The following is a 20194-nucleotide window of genomic DNA, read 5'->3' as shown; positions in this document are numbered from 1 at the left end:
TTGGTTATACTGAGGAGGGGTGTATGGATTCGAGGATATGCGTGACCCAGACACGGCCAGCTCCTCCAGGTGTAGCAGGGAAGGGTGTGGACTTACCTGGACTTCTCGCAGGATGCAGGTGCAGGTGTGAGCATGAGTGCAGGTACGGCTTTCACCCAAGCTCCAGATACGGGAGATTGCTCCCCTCCCTGCCAAATATTGCCTCTGCCTTTTGATAGCCAGTTTCTTGATCTGCTCTGTTTTGTCCACCCAGTGGTGTGTTCTACTCAAGAAAGCTCAAGAATGTCCAAAAGACCTTATGGGCGTGTGCACTAGTGCTTTATATGTCAGCGTGTAGAGGAGGAGAAAAGACTCAGAAAGAAGCCTTACGTGAGGTTACGTGGAGAGTAACTGAATATACTTTCCCAGGTTAAAAGGATCCTTTGATGCAACATGGAATCTATTTTTGTTAGAACTAGTTGGTTCCTTTGGTGAAGGTGTCCATCAGAGAAGCCTACCGAGTTCCTTAATGTTTCGTGTTTCTTTTTTTATTTCCTCTCTTGCAGATAAAGAATTCATCTATAGAGAGCAGAAAGGAAGTGTGATACTGCGGAATGTTGAAACAAATACTTCTACAGTGTTAATAGAAGGCAAAAAAATTGTAAGTACTCTCTCTAATGACCAGGATAATTTCAGTTTTCCCTCCTGCAAGTCAATAAAGCAGAAAATGACTTTAGGTTTCAACTTTTAGTAGAGCCAAGCAGAAGCAATCAACTTGTAATACTACAGCCTGAGCAACTAAAGATAATGTGGAATTGAAACCACGCTAATTTAATAAGATGAAAGCAGTTTCTTTCAGCGTGTGGGACATTTCTCAGCAGGTGTTGGAAACAAGCGTTGCATACCATATATAATCGGAAGAGAAAGTCCTAGGGCTTTAGACATTCACAGAACAATAGCAGTAATGCACAGAGAATACTTCAGGAGGACTTGCTCAATCTCATTTTTTAAAAAATTCACCTCCACACGCACAGGGAATATTAATTTAGACACTGACTTTGCTTGCTCTGATGACATTAAGGGATGTTTATGCTTTAAAATGAGTACTGAGTTGATATGAATGCCACTGCTCTGGAATCTGGGAAAAACCTTGGTGTCCCAGAGATTAAAGTAACATTAAGATTTGGAGTTGATGTTAACAGCTGAAGATATTTATTAAAAACATTCTCTGAAGTTATGTGCCAAGAATTAATTTGAGGAGAATTAACTTTTCTTCTTTTGCAGTATGTTTATGCTTATCGTTATAAAGAATAAACACCCAGCGTTATAACAGGAGTGCTTTGCTTTCTTGTCCAATACACACAGACTCTGAATCAGAACAATCATCACACGCCTCTCGTGTGAATCAGAGACATGGGAGTTCTGGTATCCTAGAACCCAGGCAGTAGAGGAAACCACAGAAAAGATTAGTCAGTCCCCTGGTTTTACAGATAAGAGTCCAGAGTTCAGAGCTGGTGAGTGAGCTTTCCAGGGTGCCACAACCAGTTGGGGACCTCATCCCTGTGGAAATGCCACTCTACCTCCTTCCCCTCCTCAAGAACATTTAACTTCCTAAATATTTTCATTTTATTTATTTTTGGTGTAAGCATACTTTTTCCTTTTAAAAAACCAACTTATCATGGTTTAGTATTGAATGGATCGTCCATTTACCTAGACCGCTTGCTGGTATAAGGGCAGCCTAGCAAGGTTGCATCATGGTGTAGTTCCCAAAATGATAGCTTTATCGAATTCAATAGTATTTGCAAAGTAAGACCCCCCCCCCAAAAAAAATGAATGTGCATGCACGTTTGTATTAAAAACTCATCTTTGGTAGAATTACTCCCCTAAGAAAATCTCATTCAACCCGCTTAAAAATACTGAAATTGCAGAAATGGTTTTGTAATATTAATCGAGTGGAGAAAATGATCAGACCATTGCTGAGGGTAAGTGCATTTTAATGTCAGCATGTTATCCCTACCTCTGTGAGGATGTCAGGTTAGTCAATGCCCGGCGCCCTGCATGCAGCTGCACTCAGCAACAAAATACAAGAATAGGAACTGTCTTCTCCTTCTCAAATCAATAGCTTGTGACAGATCATGTATTTCAACTGAGGTTGTTTTAGCCAAATAATAAGCTGACTTCAGAAAGCACCTTAGGTAAGAAAAAGGGAAGAGCTCCTCTGAAAATTGGTGGGCTGACTCCACACAGTACAATCTTTTTCTCCTTAAGATGTCATTATTCACTCATCTTACAAACATTTATGGAGCACCAAATGCACGCAGCCCGACTGGTATTATTCTGGATGGTGCCTAGCTTATTTTTGTCTCCAAGCAGCATTTAAATGCACCTGTCAACAAACCTCACAAGAAGGAGGAAGAAGGAAGTTGGTCAGGAGCCCATCACCCAGGGAAGCATCATCCAGGATGTAGGAGTCCCGTATTTAGGTTCTGATGAGCCAGTCATTTAAAATTCTTGCACTTTGGGAACCTGAGTGGCTCAGTGGTTGAGCACCTGCCTTCGGCTTAGCTCATGATCCCAGGGTCCTGGGATCGAGTCCCGCATTGGGCTCCCTACAAGGAGCCTGCCTCTCCCTCTGCCTGTGTCTCTGCCTCTCTCTCTGTGTCTCTCATGAATAAATAAATAAAACCTTTTAAATAAATAAATAATAAAATAAAATAGTTGTGCTGCAGTTGCGCCATCTCCAAGTTAAAGCCAGGGTTACTTCCGGCAGCCTAGAACACAGGTCTAAGTGAGATACACCGTGGACCATCCTCCCCCTTTGTGTTGTTTTCTTGAGCAAGTATTGGAAAAGGAAGCAGGATGCTGTGAGGAGTGAGTGTGCAGGATTGAGGGCAGCATCGAGCGGGCGTGGAGCTGTGGCTCTTGGGCGTTCTGTCCTCTTGCCTTTCCAATGGCTAACCAGGTGGTCTCTTCTTATTTGAAACCCAGAAGGTTGGAGATTGTTTACGTGATAAAACCAACTGGTTTTTGAGGTTGGTCTGTAAAAGTTCTGGAACTGGTGGAGAAATGGAAACGGAGCTGGTAGTCAGCAGGATTTGGAAATATTCCATGCAACCTTGACCTCTAACCTTGCTCCTTTCCTTCCCAGTCACACACCCTCACACACAAGGTCACATTGTCCAGGCCCGTTCTCCTGCACCTTCCCCTCAGGCCTCGGCTCGTGTGACTGGCCATTTTCCGGGATGGGTCCGTGGAAGGGAAGGCAAACTGACCCGTGGAAGGTTTTATGTCCGGCCAGCAGAAAGCCTTTTAAAAGAATTGGTGATTATAGATCGGCGTTCAGCGCTTGGCTGTAACCACGGGGTCTGCCCCAGTCCCACCCCCCATTGTTGGTGGGAACTGCACTTTGTTCAGTAGCAACAGGACATCAGGCCAGTTGTATAAGCCCTGGGCACCTCCGTGGAGCAGTATAACGTCACATGCTGGAACGTGGACATGAGTCACACGTGGTTCCAGAGGGTAAGGCTGGACCGGAGAGCCTGGGTGGCTCAGGCGCAGGGCTCCAACAAGATGAGTGCATCACCGAGTCAGCAGTACCAGGGGTAGACTCTGCACCCCCTGATTTTTTAAATTCCTTCTCTGTAGGCATTCAGGCTAGGGCTGCTCCCCAGACAGGGTCCTCAAAGCTTCCCGCTGGTAATAGGAATGATAGCAAGGGGCACTCTCTCAGGTTTTCAAAACTTAAGAAATCAAACCTAAACCGACTTTCACTTGAATCATATATTTTATATCCCAGGAATTCCAGGACGTTATATTTTGCTCTTATTTTAAAAATAATTTAAATGCCTAATGATGTATTTTATTTTTATGCTCCTATAAGACTCTTCTGTTAACAAATCAACAAATTATAAAAAGGTCTCTGTTTTGTTATGTATTCCTTTTTTTTCCCCTGAGAAATAAAATACTATAAATGTCTCTTGGCTCAAACTGAGTCTTTGGATATTTGGACAATGGCTGCCTGGTTCCTGAGAAACCTTATGAATCTTTTCTCTACTGAGGAGAACACTGACTTCTTTTTTTCCTTCCTTCTCTTCCTCTGTTGTCTATCTGTCCATCTATCTATCCGTCCATCTATTCACTTGTCTGTCCATTTACTTATCTATCCATCTGTCCATTAGTCCATCTGCTTATCCATATATCCATCTATCCATCCATCTATCTGTCCATGTATCCACCATCCATGCATCCATCCATCCATTCATCCATCCATTCATCCATCCACCCATCTCTCTCTCTATCTCAATCTCTTTCTTTACAGTAAAGTGCACTTAAAATGGACTTAATACACCTTGCTTGCTTCAATGGATTTCTTGGGGGTCTATAATTCTTATGGAGACTTAGCACCATCTCTCCAGTTCTTCTAGAACATAATAGCAAAAATTTTTCAGAAGGTGCTTAGCTGCTTCTTGAGAATTGAATATTTAAAACTGGAACAATCATTGGAGAGTATGTCACTCAAATTCTCCTTTTCTCTGATGAAGAAACTAAGATGGTCCACACACAGAACTCTGCTCTGACCTCTACCTGTTGTGCTGTAGATCTCACACACCAGCTCAGAGTAATTCTCTATATTGACCTATGACCTTCACACTTACCCACAGTTCATCCTTCTTAATTTTTTTTTGTTTGTTTAGGGGTGAGTGGCAGAGGGAGAGGGTGAGAGGGAGAATCTTTAAGCAGATTCATCACTGAGTGCAGAGCCCAACATGGGGCTTGATCTCATGACCCTGAGATCATGACCTGAGCCAAAATCAAGAGTCAGATACTCAACCAACTGAGCCACCCCACCCAGCCACCCCACCTCAGTCCTTGCTATTGATAATACCAGTGGTTAGGTTGATACAGTCATTTTGTATCACTTACATTCTTCTGGGTGTTTGGAAAGCAACTTGGCAATCCATTCAAGATTAGTAAAAATATTTATGCATTTCTGCTTATTCCAGGGAATTTTTCATAAGTAAAGAATCTAAAAAGTGAAAATATTTGAAGCTAGAGAAATAATTAAATACAAGTAGATGAAATATGTAGACATGAAGAGGATAGTTATGAAGATGATAAAATATGTATGACATTACCTTAAACACAGAAAAATGCAATATTATACTTACACTTCAATTAGCGACTGTCAGCATCATCTCTGTGTGTTGAAAAGGCTAGAAAGTGCCCACTGCGCTGTGCAAATAACTCATCTTGTTGGATGAAGAAAACTTTGTATATTATTTTTCTTGGTGATGATTTCCATAACTGCTGTTTCAACATACTTTATTCGATAATTTTAATCAGATTTTTAAAAATTCAGCATCATGTTTCAAAGAGATTAGACATCCTCCAACAATGAATACATAAGAACTGTGGACAGTTCCCGGAAGTACTTGGAAGGGAAAACATGAGAATAAAGAAAGCATCCTGTTGCTCTGCTTCTGTCAGGTTTTCTTACTTTTTATGTCTTTACTTGTTTAATTACTAATCTACTCATTTTAATTACTTATTTAAATTACTAAATTAACATTTAAATAAAAAGTCTTTTTGTTTCTTTAATTTATGCTCCCCTTTGAATTTATATAATCATTAGACTGTGGAATTTGAATTTTTATCTGTCTCTAAAAATTAATGAATTCTGACTCCTCACAGAGAGGGACATAATTACAAGTATTATTAGACCCATTGCAGAATCAAGAGGAATAATGGGTTCCTTGTGCTGCAGAGCAACTCCAGCCATTTGTTTGAGATCAGAACTGGAGACCACTTTTTTCCTTTTTTCCCTCATCCAGTGTGCTTGGCTTTCACAATTATTAGTTTTCATTCTGTTTCATTTAATTTCCATCAAGGGCTTCATGTGCCTGTGGTCTCACGATTGGAGGAGGAAGAAGCCCACCTGCCTGAGCTTCTCCTGTCTACCCTCTGCAGAGCCCTGCTCGGGCTCAGGCTGTCATAGGTGGGCTCCTGTAGGTGTACTCCCACACAGGTGGGCTCCTGCAGGTGGGTTCCCACAGAGGGGCTCCTGCAGGTGCACATGTGCCCCAGGTGGGAGGGAGCCTTAGCCACTGCCTTGTGGACCCACCCCCTCCTTCACTTGCCGTCATCCTCCTGCTCTGGATGACACGGGCCCCCCCAGAAGACCAGCAGCTGGACAGGAGCAGGCCAGCATAGCCAGCGTGCATTTCCAACCCAAGGCTCAGTGCACTTCGCACCTAAATACAAACCAGGAAGGGGAAATAGCCTTGTTTTTGTCTACAGTTGAAAAGACAAAACCTGGCACCCCGAAAGCCCACTGAATTGTTTTGTTTGCCCCACGGAGTGGTTTCTTACAAACTAGAAATCCGGGTTTCTGGCTTCTCTTGATAAATAGGACTATCTGGCAGCAGCGGGCTTCATTTTCCCACAGACAGCAAAATTTGGCTGGTGGAACAGGGTAGCAGCTGTCCATCCCCCACAGTGGCTACACTCGGTGACTATGAGCCAGATTGGCCTCTGGGTTGCGAAGCCTCTTAGTCCGGGAACAAAGCGATGGCACAGAGTCGCCGTCTTTTGCGTGAACATTGTGAAAAGCTGTGGCGCACACTTTGTCTCTTCTGTCTTTTATCCATGTCTGTGGGGTTCTGCTCATCCTCTGCCCTCTACACCTTTTCTCTCTTTCCCCCCTTGTGTCACAGATGCTCTTTCTATTCGTTCCTCTTTTCTTTCTTTTCCCTCTTCCTCTTCTTTTTTTCTATTTCTCTCATTAAAAGAACAGGAAACAAACTATGTTTTATTTATTTTGATTGCCATTTTTATTTCCTAGGCTATTCTGTTTTTAATTTTTAAAGTAGGTGAAGAGAATATTTTATACCTCTGTCTTTCAAAGAACTGAAAAGAAAGAAAGTAGCAGCATAATTTTCTGGCCCTGTACCTGCTAAGCTATGCAGGTTGAGGGCAGTCTGATGTAGCTTCTGAAACATCTGTACTGTGGCATTTACATTAAACAGGGGTGTCCTCTGAGCAAGGTCCTGGGCTAGAAGAGGTGGGTGGGTGGAGACAAGGATTAATGAAATACTTTCACTCTTGGGGACCTTTCCACCCAGATCTAAAAGAAGCAAGCATTTGCATGACATCTGTTCTGCAGTTGAGGCTGAGCATGCAGGGAGCAGCAGGTGAGAAGGAAAGCAGAGCCTTGATGTCAGCAGCAGATAGGGGGCTCCGAGAGGGAGAGGGACGTTCAGCAGCCCCTGAAAGGCGAATATGAGTTGCAGACATGTGGGAAGTAGCATCCTTGCTCGGCAGTGAACAGGCTGAGCAGTGAAAGCCTCATGCACAGTCAGGGTGTCAGGTCAGCCATCCCGGGTGCAGGTGGCCTGGGAGCAGCTGAAAGGCCGAGGTGTGGGGGCCCAGGAGAAAACAGGGAGCAGGCCATCCAGCCCCTTACTCAGTGGTTCAGTCTTTACTCTGAAGGAAACAGGAAGGTATGGGATTTTTGAGGACAGGCCTGTGTGCACTAAGAAAACAGCTAGATCGACATAAAGGGGATTCGGAGGAGAGAAAGACTGCAGGCAAGGAGCCCTGGGGACTGCCGCCAGCCCTAATGAAGCGGAACAAGGTCCAGGTGAAGGCAGTGACTAGGAGCACAGGAGGGATGACTGGAAGTCCCATCACGGAAACATAATTGCCGAGTCCAGGCTACATTTTGTGTGCGGGCCCATGAGGTTGCAGCAATAGCTGTGCTGTCTGGGGCGTGGGCACGGATCGCACTTACCACCACCCCAGTCAGGGGGCATGGAATGCTTGCTTCTTTTAGATCTGGGTGGCTTCTTTTAGATCCTGAGCTACTTCCAGGAAGAGGATGCTGCAAGGTGCACACAGGGTGCATTAAATAATAAGAGATATCTGAGTGCCTACGATGTAAACACTACCCACATCTTATTTAATTTAAATCCTGTGAGCTGCAGTTACTTTATTCTTCCTCCTTTACAGATGAACAAAAAAACGGGTTTATATGTAACTTTTTCTGAGTCACAGAACCGGTAGCTGAGACTCCAGGACTGAACTCTGCTTTGTGTAATTCCAACCTACCTCATTTCTAGGTCGTGTAGGGGGTCTGGCTCTGGCCCTCCTTCCTGCAGGTGTGCAGATGGGCCTGCCAACAGCCTGGGAGCCAGAAGGGTGCTGCAGCCTCGGGTCTGTGGTTCCTACCCAGGGATGCGAGCACACCGCTGCGTGGCCTGTAGGCCACTGCACAGCACCCCCAAATCAAGCTAATACATGAAAAATCCTGAGTCAGGCGAGCCTAACGCAGGACCTGCTGGTGCCCCCAAGTAGAATGACCAGTGCTCAAGGTGAGAGACTTCTCAGTGGCAGGTCAGCTCTGCTCTGTTGTAGCTGCATTTTCAGGCTTCCTCTGGCTCTCACCACCAGTGTGGGAACTCTACCTGCCTCCTCCCATCTGACCCCAAAGTCAATGATGTTTAGGTACATTCCAGGCCGGGATGTGGACTGTGGCTGCCTTCCCTGCCAGGACTGGTAGGCCCACAGGCACCCCCCTTCCCTGTGGGCTGGGGAGGGTGCTTTCCAACCCCCACCTAGCTGAGCTCCTGGCGGTGGCATGCAGTGTCCTCCTGACTCATTTAATCTTCTCAACGTCTGGCTTTGGTTTTATCATTACTAATCTTGTTTATTTTGTTCTTGTTTTCCTTTATGAAGAGATTTTCACAAAACAGCCTGTGGATATATTTATGCTTCCCGCACTCTTCATTTCCTTTCCATTACGTGGTAATTTGGAGCATTCTATCATTCTGTATCTCTTTCTTTCACTAATGGCCACCTTTCCTTCCCTGCATTTATAATCATGTAAATATTTTTCTCTTACATGAAAACAAGACACCAGCTCTTTAGATAAGTGTTTCACGGGCAACATGCCTACCATCTAACATGTACAGGGTTGTCGTGTACATAGACTGATATTTTTCAAAGTTGGGATAATATTATTTTTTTTTTAATATTTTATTTATTTGCTCATGAGACAGAGAGAGAGAGAGGCAGAAACACAGGCAGAGGGATAAGCAGACCCCATGCAGGGAGGCCGACACGGGACCCGACCCCAGGACCCCAGGACCACACCCCAGGCCGAAGGCAGGCCAAACCACTGAGCTACCCAGGAATCCCCCTGGGATAATGTTATTAAAAATTGTGTCCATGATTATGACTCAATAGCCCCAAATTATGCAAAATGTAAACCACACACTAGCCTCACCGGCGAGTGTAGGCACGAACATTGTATTTGCAGTATTGGCGGATAGAGCTCACTCGTGTATCAGAATTGTAATATGCCCTGTATCATGTACTCTGACAACAGCATTTAAATATCAAGAAATGAATCAATGAAACCCATTACAACTACAAAATAACAGAAAAATCCTTATGATTATATCGCAAGATGCTGGTAAAGCTTATCAGCAACTTCTAATAAAATTTCTGGGTAAGGTGAGAGTGAAAAACAGCTTAAATATGATAAAAACCATTTACCATAAGCCAACAAACAGCGAGACCCATTCTCAATGGCAAACAGTAAAACCATTTCGATTATAGTCAGGCCAGAGTACTTGCCATCACTATTCATATTTAATGTGTTCTTGGAGATGGCAGGAAATGCAGTACACAAGCAAAGGAAGAGATGGGAAGAGGAGCTAGAAAATGAGAAAAAAATGTCTCTCTTTTCCTGGTAACATGATTCTATCCCTAGGAAATCTAAAAGATATTAGTTTAAATAAACTGCAATTAATAAGAAAAAAATTCCCATATGGCTGTATACAAGAAATATGTAAATAAATCGGTAGCACTCTTTTCATGAACCTAAATACCTAAAAGTGTGACTAGTCCCTTCACAATATGAACAAAACTAGGGAGTCCTATAATAAATCTAAGGACAGCATAAGACTGCAAGGAAACTATAAAATCTTATTGAAGAGTTGAAAAAATTTAAAGATATAAGGTAATTTAGATAAGAAGACTATTAAATATATTAATTATCTTAAAATTGATATCAGACTTTAACACAATCCTAATTAGGATGATGGAAGAAATTTAATGTTAAACATTTGATAAAATATCTTAATTGCCATTTACAAGAGTAAACACCTGAATGTAGCCGTGAAAACTTTTAAATGTATGGCAATCTGTACTCCTTTGCCTGATACAAAAACACGTAATAAAGAATTGCAGTCAGCTCAGTAATAGTAACGGCTAACACTTTTGAGTACTTGTGATGCATTGGAATGACTTTATTGAATTTTCACATCAACCATGGGGCACAGATGTTATCTCCATTTTTTTTACAGAGGCACAGAGAAGGTGAGAAACTTTTTGAATTTCACATAGTAAGTGGTGTAAGCAGCATACAAATCCCAGGCTTTTTGAATCCATGATACAAGCCCCAAACCCTCCACGTTTGTCTGGGAATATTATGGATAGAAGTGCAAGACTACAGAATTCAGATGTACGTTCTAGTGTCAGTGAGGATTTGATACATGAAAAATGTGAAAAATGCTGGGGGATTGATGGCATTATTAGAAAACAGTGCCAGCACACCTACCACTATCTACACGGAGATAATGTCAGATTTCACAAATATATGAAATTAAATTCTAGTTGGAGTAAAAGTTTAACGTTAAAAAAAAACCTCATTGCTTGGTTTAGCACAACAGAGATAAATTTTCCAAAATATGAATTCCAGAAGCTGTAAAAAAAAAAAAGAGCCTTATTTAATTTTCATGTAAATGTCTTAAATTGTAAAAATTAAAAGGAAAAATCAATAGACAAATAGTAGATGATATTTGCAGTCCAGAGAACAAATGAAAGGCTAATATCTACAAACTACAGAGAGTTCTTCCAAATTGATCAGGAAATGACAAATAATCTGATAGAAAATGGACAGAAATATTGTAGGAGTCAACCTCAGGCAAACCTGAAACCATGGCTTCCTTTGCTTCAGAGATTTATCCTGATACAAATAGTCTTGGAGCAGATATTCAGGAATATGCTAGGTGGTTTTGCATCCATTACCTGCACCTGGTGAAATGGTGGACCTACAGCCTCTAATTTCTGCCGTCATTGGTGGCTTTGGGACTGGGATGGTCAGAAGTGCATGAAACAATTCTCACGAATGACAAGGAGCATAACCTTCTCAAAAGAGCATAACCAGACCCTCACTGTCTCACATTTTATCACTAACAACTGACTCTGTCAAAGAAGGTGACCCGTACTGATTTCTAAGTGTAGAAAGTCACACTCTTTTCTTATTTCTCTTGGTATCTTTATGTAAGAAACATCATGGCCACTACTATAACAACAGGGATTATATGTAGATATATCCATTCATTTATTCAGCAAACATTCATGAAGCATCTGGTATATGCCCATCCCTGTTAGGCCCTAAGGATACAGATATGACCAAACAAATTACATTTCTCTTCTTGACATTTGGTCCTGACTATGAGAATTTAAGATGATCAGAACTATCCTCCAAAAACAAACAACTATAAAACAGGACAAAGTAGGAGGGAAACAACAATTTTCATACCATAGGCAGTTCATAGTTGTGATCCCCAAGAGAAAGAAAGCAAATTAAATGAGCCCAGCTGTCACCTGAGAATTCTGCATAAAAGTTATTGCTAGACTTCAAGAGGAGGAAAAACTCAAGCCTTCTGTCTTGCTGAGTCAAGAAGACAGACCAGAGTTTGGGGCATGGGTAACATAATGGCTAAGAAGGGAAAGGTAACTAGAGAATGGTCAAAAAATCTGCATAGGGTTCCCTTTGAGACTTGGATTGATTATTTACCCTTATATATAAAGAGCAAAACACCACAAGTTAGGACAAAATAAAACTTCAAGTGAAGAGCAATTATAGGACCCCATAAAGTGAAAAGTTCCCAGAGCTCATGCACTGCCAGGAATCATTTCAGTTTCTCCAAGCCATAAGACATTAAGACCCTGAAGAGCAATCCCTTAGGAAGAAGAGTCAGTTAGCCCTAAAATGATGGCTACCTCTAGAACAACCTTCATAACATCTTAAAAATAGGGGTGCCTGACTAGTTCAGTCAGTTAAGCAGCTACCTTTGGCTCCAGTGATGATTCCAGGGTTCTGGGATTGAGTCCCTCATCAGGCTCCCTGCTCAGTGGGGAGTCTGCTTCTCCTTCTCCCTCTGCCCCTCCCCACTGATTGGGCTCGCTCTTGCTTGCTTTTTCTCTCTCTCTCAAATAAAATCTTTAAAAAATAAAAATAAAACATCTTAAAAATAAACTTTGAGAGAATGATGTTAATCCACATGTAATTAACTGCCTGTCATAAAAAGTCCAGCATTCTTCGAAGAAACATGAAAAATCCAAGACTCTATAAGAGAAAATTCAAAATATCTCGTGTTCATTTTTTTTAAAATTACTATCTAAACAAAGAAGCAGGGAAATGTGACTTATAATAATGAGAAAAATTAGTCAAAAGAAGCAGACCCACAAATATTAGAGATAATAGAATTAGAAAAACATATTAAAACTGCTGTGATAAATGTGTTCCAGATGCTCAAGGATATAAAGAAAACCATGAGCATGAGGATAAGAAAAATTAAAGTCTATAAAACACCCAAATAAAATTTCTAGAGATTAAAATCAAATTTAAAATTAAAAAAACCTAGATTAATGACAGACTGGACACTCCAGGGAAGCCAAGGGCGAAACCCTGAACTTTAACTGAGACAATAAAACGTCTCTGAAGTGGGGATGCCTGGGTGGCCCAGTGGTTGAGCATCTGCCTTCGGCTCAGATCGTGATCCCCGGTCTGGGATCCAGTCCTACATCAGGCTCCCTGAAGGGAGCCTGCTTCTCCCTCTGCCTGTGTCTCTGCCTCACATGAATAAATAAAATCTTAAAAAAAAGGAAAGAAAGAAAGAAAGAAAGAAAGAAAGAAAGAAAGAAAGAAAGAAAGAAAGAAAGAAAGAAAGAAAGAAAAAGAAAGAAAGAAGAAAAGAAAGTCTCTGAAATGAAGAACTGATAGGGAAAAAGTACTTACACAAAACTTGTCCCACACCTCTGTGACTTGTTAAACAACACAAAATGAGCTAATTATAGCTGTTATTAAGACCTTAGAAAGAGAAGGCAAAACAGACTTTTGAAGAAATAATGACTAAACTTTTTATATATTTTTTAAGATTTTGTTTATTTATTCATGAAAGACAGAGAGAGGCAGAAACACAGGCAGAGGGAGAAACAGGCTCCCTTTGGGGAGACTGATGTGGGACTCGATCTCAGAACCCCGGGATCACGCCCTGAGCCCAAGGCAGATGCTCAACCACTGAGCCACCCAGGTGCCCCATGACTGAACCTTTAAAATTTTAATACAAGAACTCAAAAAATCTCAAGCAAAATAAACATAAATAAAACCACACCAAAGCATATGATGATTGCATTACTAAAAACTAGTGAAAGGAGAACATTTTCATGGCAGCCAAGAACAGAGACATATTACATACAGAAAAACAACAGTAACAGCTCTTGCCCTATGAGACATTTTTCAAGTCAGAAGACAGTGGAGTGGCACCTTTAAAGCCCTGGGAGAAAAATAAAACTGTTGATGTAGAATTCTACATGCAAGAAAATGTCTTTCAAAACTAAAGATAAACTGGAGAAAAAATCTGAGAGCATTCATTGGCCACACACTAGCACCATGAGAAACTGAAAAGAAGTTCTTTGTACCAAGAAAGATTATGCCAGCTGAAAATTTGGATCTACATAATGGAATGAGGAATGCCAGGAATGGTCAACATGTAGCTAAGCTTTTGGTGAAAACTTAAAAAGAAAATGAATTAACTAATCCTGAAAAATATGTCTCTTTATAAAAGGGTCCATTAAATGTGAAAATGTCCAGCTCCTTTAAATGTAATAAACTTATGTAAGACTTCTAATTCTTTTCTCCAGTGCTACACATTGACTAAAAGACATAAACATATACACATAAAATCTTTGGAACATGTTAGAATTTTCTTGGCCAGGACCCACAGGCACAGAAATCTGATAGAATATGGGGTGGGAGGTCACTACTGCATGAAGGACAGGTTTCCTATATCATCATGTCCATAAGCTCCCCTTATTACTCCTAGAGGATTCAAAGGTTAGTTTTAAAAATCAAGACCCATTATAAGCCTTCTATGATATATACTTTCAATATAAAGACATGGGTTAAAATTACATGATTGTAGAAAGATATTCTATCCAAACACTAACCAAAGGAAAGATGGAATGGTTAATACCAAAGTAGACTACAGAATAGAATTTACTACAAGAAATAAAAAGAAATATTTCACAATGACAAAGGAGTCAGTTCTTTAAGAAAGCATAGGAATCTTGAAGGTGTGGGCAGCCCCCGTGGCGCAGCGGTTTAGCACCGCCTGCAGCCCGGGGTGTGATCCTGGAGACCTGGGATCAAGTCCCACGTCGGGCTCCCTGCATGGAGCCTGCTTCTCCCTCTGCCTGTGTCTCTGCCTCTCAGTCTCTCTCTCTGAATAAATAAATAAAAATCTTAAAAGAAAAAAAAAAAAGGAATCTTGAAGGTGTATGCAACTTAGCAATAGAGATATAAGATGTAAAGCAAAAATTTGGTTGGACCAAAACCAATGGACCCATCCACAATTAAAGTACCAATGGACACATCAACAATTAAAGTAGGAGATTCCAACAATCCTCTCTGAGTACTTGATAGAACATGTAGAAAAAAAGACTGGTGCAGATACTGAAGTCTTGAAAACACTGGAAACCAAGTGACCTAACTGACATTTGGAGATTACACCACTCACCAACAGCAAAGAACACATCCATTCTCCGTGTACGTGGAATATTCACCAAAACTGATAAAAGTCTTGGCCATTAAACAATTCTCAACATATCTCAAGCGCTAAAAACTGTACAAAGGGTAGTCTCTAACAAATACATAATTAAACTAGAAATCAGAAAAATATCTGGAATGTAGCCTGATGAATAAAAATTAAACAACCTGCTTTTGAGTGACAAATCAGCCAAAGAAGAAAGCAAGTAGAAATTAGATAATATTTTGAAGTGAAGGAAAATTAGGATGTATAATATCAAAATTTAAGGTGTATGGGTAGGCAGCACTTACAGGGAAATTTATAACTTTAAGTGTTCATAGTATTAGATTTAGGCTTACACCTTGAAAAACTAGAAGGAAAAGAGAAACCTAACATAATCACCCAGAAGAAAGGCAATAAAAAAAATTAATTGCATGGAAAAGAAAAAAATAGAAAAAAAAAAAAAACAAAAATAAACGCAAAACTGGTTTTTGGAATAGATCAATAAGATTGATTAAGAACAAAGATAAAGGACAAAAACCAGTAGTAGGAACAGAGGAAGGTCCATCCGTACAGGTATGGAAAGCATAATGGAAGGTATTTGTAATGGCCTTATATTGATCAATAAATTTGACAATGAAATGAAAATAAATGAAATAAGTCTTTGAAAGATACAAATTATCACAGTTCACTAAAAATGAAATAGGTAATCTCAGTAATCCTATATCCATATAAAAATTGAATTAATAGACAGAAAGCTCCGCATGTAGAAAAACTCAAGGTGTAAATGGCTTCTTCCCTGATGAATTCTACCAAACTTATAAGAAAATTATTATATTGGTTCTGCATAAACTTACGAAACTAACAGAAGAGGAGGAAGTACTTCCCAAGTTATTTATTAGGCTAGCACTGCCCCAAAATAACCTAACGAGGTTATTTCCAGAAAAGAATACCACAGACCAATTTCCCTGATGAACACAGGCAGAAAAATCTCAACAAAATAGCAAATCCAGTCCAGCAATACATAAAAAGCTAATACATCATGGCCAAATAGAGTTTATCCAAGGAATGCAAGTTTGCTTCAACATCTGAACATCAAACAATGTAATTTACTGTTTCGAAAGCCTTAAAAAAAAAAAAAAAGCAAAACAACATAATCATCTCAGTAAATGCAGAAAAGAGCATTTGAGATTATTCAACACTCATTAGAAAACTCAACATCCATTATGAAAATTCTGAGCAAACTGAAAATAGGAACATCTTCACTCAATAACAGACATCTACAAAACACCTGCCACTAATCACCGAATAGTGAGGAGTGAATGCCTTCTCCCTAAGATGGGGACAAAGGCAAGGTGTCCACCCTGGTGTCTTCTGTGCATGGTCGTTGCAGTTCTCTAGGGTGGAATGAGGTTATAAAAAGGAGCAAAACACATCTAGTTAGGAAGGGGAAAAAAAAGCCTCTTTTGCTGCAGAAAATTTGATTATATAGAAAATTCTAAAGAATCTATCAAAAAAATTGCTAGAACAATTAATGAAGTTTAGCAGGGTTGCAGAACATAAGGTCGGAGTCCCAAAATCAATTCTATTTCTATATGTTAGCAATGGAAAATTGGATATTGAGACATGTATATTTTCTATGCTTTATATATACAAAATATCAGTAATACCAAATACTTAGGAATACATTTAACGAAATATGGGCAAGAACGGTACACTGGAAACTACAAAGCATAACTGAGAGAAATTAAAGATTTCAAAGCCCTCCTTTGGGGCACCTGGGTGGCGAGGTTATTTCCAGAAATAACCAGAGCGTTTCCAGAAATTTCCAGAGCGTCTGCCTTTGGCTCAGGTCGTGATCCTGGGTTCCTAGGATTGAGTCCCACATCAGGCTTCCCGCAGGGAGCCTGCTACTCCTTCTGCATCTCTCTGTGTGTGTCTCATGAATAAATAAAATCTTTTTTTAAAAAACCCTCATTTCAGGGAGCTTACATTCCAGTGAAGGGGACAGGCTCTAAATAGGATAAATAAGTTAAATGTACATTATTGTAATAATGATTAAGTCTAGGAAAATAAGGGACGAGGGTTATGAAACATCAGAGGCAGCCTGTTGAGATTTCTAGACCTCATAGCCACTGAAGAGAGGCAAGGCCTCACTTAGGAAGCTTTCAAGAAGAAAGCTGACAGGCGACAATCTAGAGTATTGCAGGCAGGAGTGAGACCATCGCAAGGACCACAAGGGCCGCACGTGCCCGGCTTGCTCTGGGAAGGTGTGGACAGCAATGTGGCTGGGGTAAAGGGGGCCAAGGAGCCATACTTGGAGATGGGGGCCAGGCAGTAGGCCCACTGCTCAGTAAGGACTTTGACTTTCAGTCCACGTGAGATGGAAGCTGAAGGGGGTGAGTCGGGGCTGGGTGATGGTTCCTGTATTGCAAAGATGATCCTGACCCCTGGAGCTAGAGTGGACTGCAGGGGCCCAAGTCAGAGCCTGGGACACAGCTCGAAGGTTACTGCAGTGGCCCAAGAAGTAGGAGCTTAGACCTGGGGGATGATGGAGGGGTGGGGAACAACTGTTCTGAATGGACTTTGATGGAAGACCTGCTCAGCTAGATGCGAGCTGTGTGAGACAGAAGAGAGAAGAAAGGAGAGCTAGGAGCTTGGCCTGAGCGGCTGAGTGGATGGGGTTGCCGTGTCTGAAATGAGGAAGACCGTACCGGGGCTGGACAGAGAGGGGATGGGATGTGAGGGGCTCTGTTTTATCCACTTTACATTGACATGCCCACCTGACATTCAAGTGGAGACACCAGGGAGGTGGTGGGACATACCTATCTGAAGCTCAGGGTCAAGTCTGGTCAGGTTCAGGGGGTCTCGGACATGTGATGATTGAAATCCTCAGCAGGTACCCAGTTTTCATAGCCACGAGGCTGGGTGGTCACATAGGATGTGATTTCTGATCGAAAATCAGAGAAACCCCAGTTATTAATGTTGGTTGCTCTGACATTCAGAGGAAAGAAGGGAGCCAGAGAAAGTGCATGAAGAGAAACATTGAGGAGGTACAAGAAAGCCAGGCATGCATCCTGGAAGCCAAGTGGAGACGGGGTTTTGGGGAGGAGAAAGTGGTCAGGTGTGCCAAGAGGAGAGCTAAGAAATCATGGCATTAAGCACATTAGTGTCTGGTAACCTTGAGAAGAGGAGTTTGGGTTGAGTGGGGATGAGAACGTGGTGGGACTGAACTTCAGAAAAAGTAGGAGAGAAGTCAGAGCATAGCGCGTACCTTCAAGGAGATATGGATGGACAGTTTTTTAGAGATAAAATCCACATTGCCAAACACATACCCCGTGAGGATCAAATGTGCCCGGAGCAGGGGGGTATGAGCTGAGCTCCCGGTGAGGCAGCACCGCACGTGCAGAGGGTCAAGCTGAAGAATATAGAGCAGTGCTTCCTGCTGCCAGAGCAGGGAGAAAGGCTGCACTCACTCATCAGTAGTGAGGCTGTTAATTCCAAAAACGTTTTTGAAAAGCAATTTGGCAATATCTATTTGCATTAAAAAAAAAACTTGTAAATCATCAACCCACCCTTAGATATCTATCCTTTAAAAAGTTTTTTAAAACCTCACACACACCAGTCAAGAGACACGGGGAAGGGTTTTTATTACAACATTGCATATCGTGACCACCCTGGAAACGCATGACAGCCGCTCCTTACCACTGCACGGCTTCTGTGTCTGCGGGCTCGCCAGTGTGCTAAAAATGCGTTTGTGATGTCCAGACTCACACTCATGGTGCTTGTGCCGTCATTCCCAGACGTGTGTATAACGGCAAAAACATCTGAGTTCCAGATCTCGTGCTGCGAACAAGTGTTTTTTAGCAGGCGTGGCCTATGGAGTGCTGTGTTTTCCACATTTTTGTGCTTTTTCTTGGAGAGTATGCTGTTTGGAATGACCTGCCAAGGATAATGCCGAAATGCAAGAAGCCTGTAATGTGCCTTATGGAGAAAACCTGTGTTAGGGGAGCTCCGTTCAGATGCAAGTGATGTCTCGCTGTCCCTGCGAGTTCAGCGTCGATGAATCAACAGCATATATTCAATAAGATGTCTTTAAACCGAAACACACATGAGACAGGGTTACGTATGGATTCGTTGACAAGAGTATTGTGACCAGAGCCTCGCCAAAACCTGGCCCTGCATTTCCCCTCGGAACAGTTTGCTTTGGTGTTCTCTAACTCAGAGTTTGTGGAGACTTTCCAGAACTTTCCAGTAGCTGCCATGAATACCAAAAATCTTCTGTGACTGCCTTTTAGTAAGAACTGAGTGCGTAAATCAAGGTATAGCCACACCATAGAGTACTTTGCAAGCTCTAAAGACCAAGCAATCCAGGCTAAAGCAATTGTTGCACGGAGGAGAGATGTGTGTGATGTGGTGTCACTTTTCACCGTGCTTACCATCTGTGTGTTTGCACGTAGTCGTATGATCGTGGGTAGAGGTGGCCCACACCAGGCTGACAGGGCTCTTCCAAGTGGGTGTGGGGGTCTGCACCACAGGGTGAATGCAGGCAAGGTGAGGGAAATGAAAGGAAACTGCATTGTTGATGATACCATTTCTGTCAAATTGCCTGTGTGCCGTGAAGAAACATGAAGGAAGAACCATGGTTAGTCCTCTGCACACTGGCCAGTTTGTGGGTCAGTATCATCGTAGATGGTGAAAAGGCACCTGCAAAGTACTGTGTAGAGTGTGATGTTCTTTGGGAACCAGTCTGTTTCGTGTACGTTTCTGAGTGTGTACAAATGAGCAAGGGAACGTGTGTTTAAAGATACAGAGAGGAGGGGGTCTTGCAGGGAAGAGATTACTGGTTTTCATCTTTTCTTCCATTGATTTGTCTTTATAGATACAGCGAGTATTGCTTTGCTGTAACATAAAAAAATGAATAAAGTGTGAAAAAGTATCAACCTACTATATTATTATTATTATTATTATTATTATTATTATTATATTATTCAGCAAAGAAAGGCTACTGCCATCATTTAATATACTTTAGGGCATTCACCGCACACAAATTTCATAGCAGATTTTGAAAATGGCACCAGAAAGTACAGATTCACCACAAAAGTCTGAGCTATGTCATTTCTACATAACACTGTAAAATTCTTGTTTTTTTTTCTTTTAGGAATCATTAAGAGCCATCCGATACGAAATCTCACCAGATAAGGAGTATGCTCTGTTTTCATACAACGTGGAGCCAGTGAGTACCACTCTTTTCTGCCTATATATTAAAAAAAACAAAAAAACGTTTCTCTCTTTTGAGACCTTAGTAAAGTATTTCCCCTTGAACCATCATTCTT

The 20194-nt window shown here is 41.5% G+C and overlaps 1 protein-coding gene across 4 annotated transcripts in view; it reads left to right on the top strand.

Moving 5' to 3' along the window:
• DPP6 (dipeptidyl peptidase like 6) overlaps window positions 1–20194 on the top strand; it is an 826229-nt gene that overhangs the window by 552348 nt on the left and 253687 nt on the right. For all 4 annotated transcript variants that reach the window (XM_072776861.1, XM_072776859.1, XM_072776858.1 and 1 more), the window contains exons 4-5: window positions 546–640; window positions 20020–20094. In XM_072776861.1, coding sequence (XP_072632962.1) covers window positions 546–640; window positions 20020–20094 — 170 coding nt within the window. The remainder of the gene's footprint in view (window positions 1–545; window positions 641–20019; window positions 20095–20194) is intronic.

This window comes from Canis lupus, chromosome 15, assembly GCF_048164855.1.
Source record: "Canis lupus baileyi chromosome 15, mCanLup2.hap1, whole genome shotgun sequence".
NCBI lineage: Eukaryota > Metazoa > Chordata > Mammalia > Carnivora > Canidae > Canis > Canis lupus.
The sequence above is the reverse complement of the archived record's forward strand: the minus strand, read 5'-3'. Positions and strand labels throughout refer to the sequence as shown.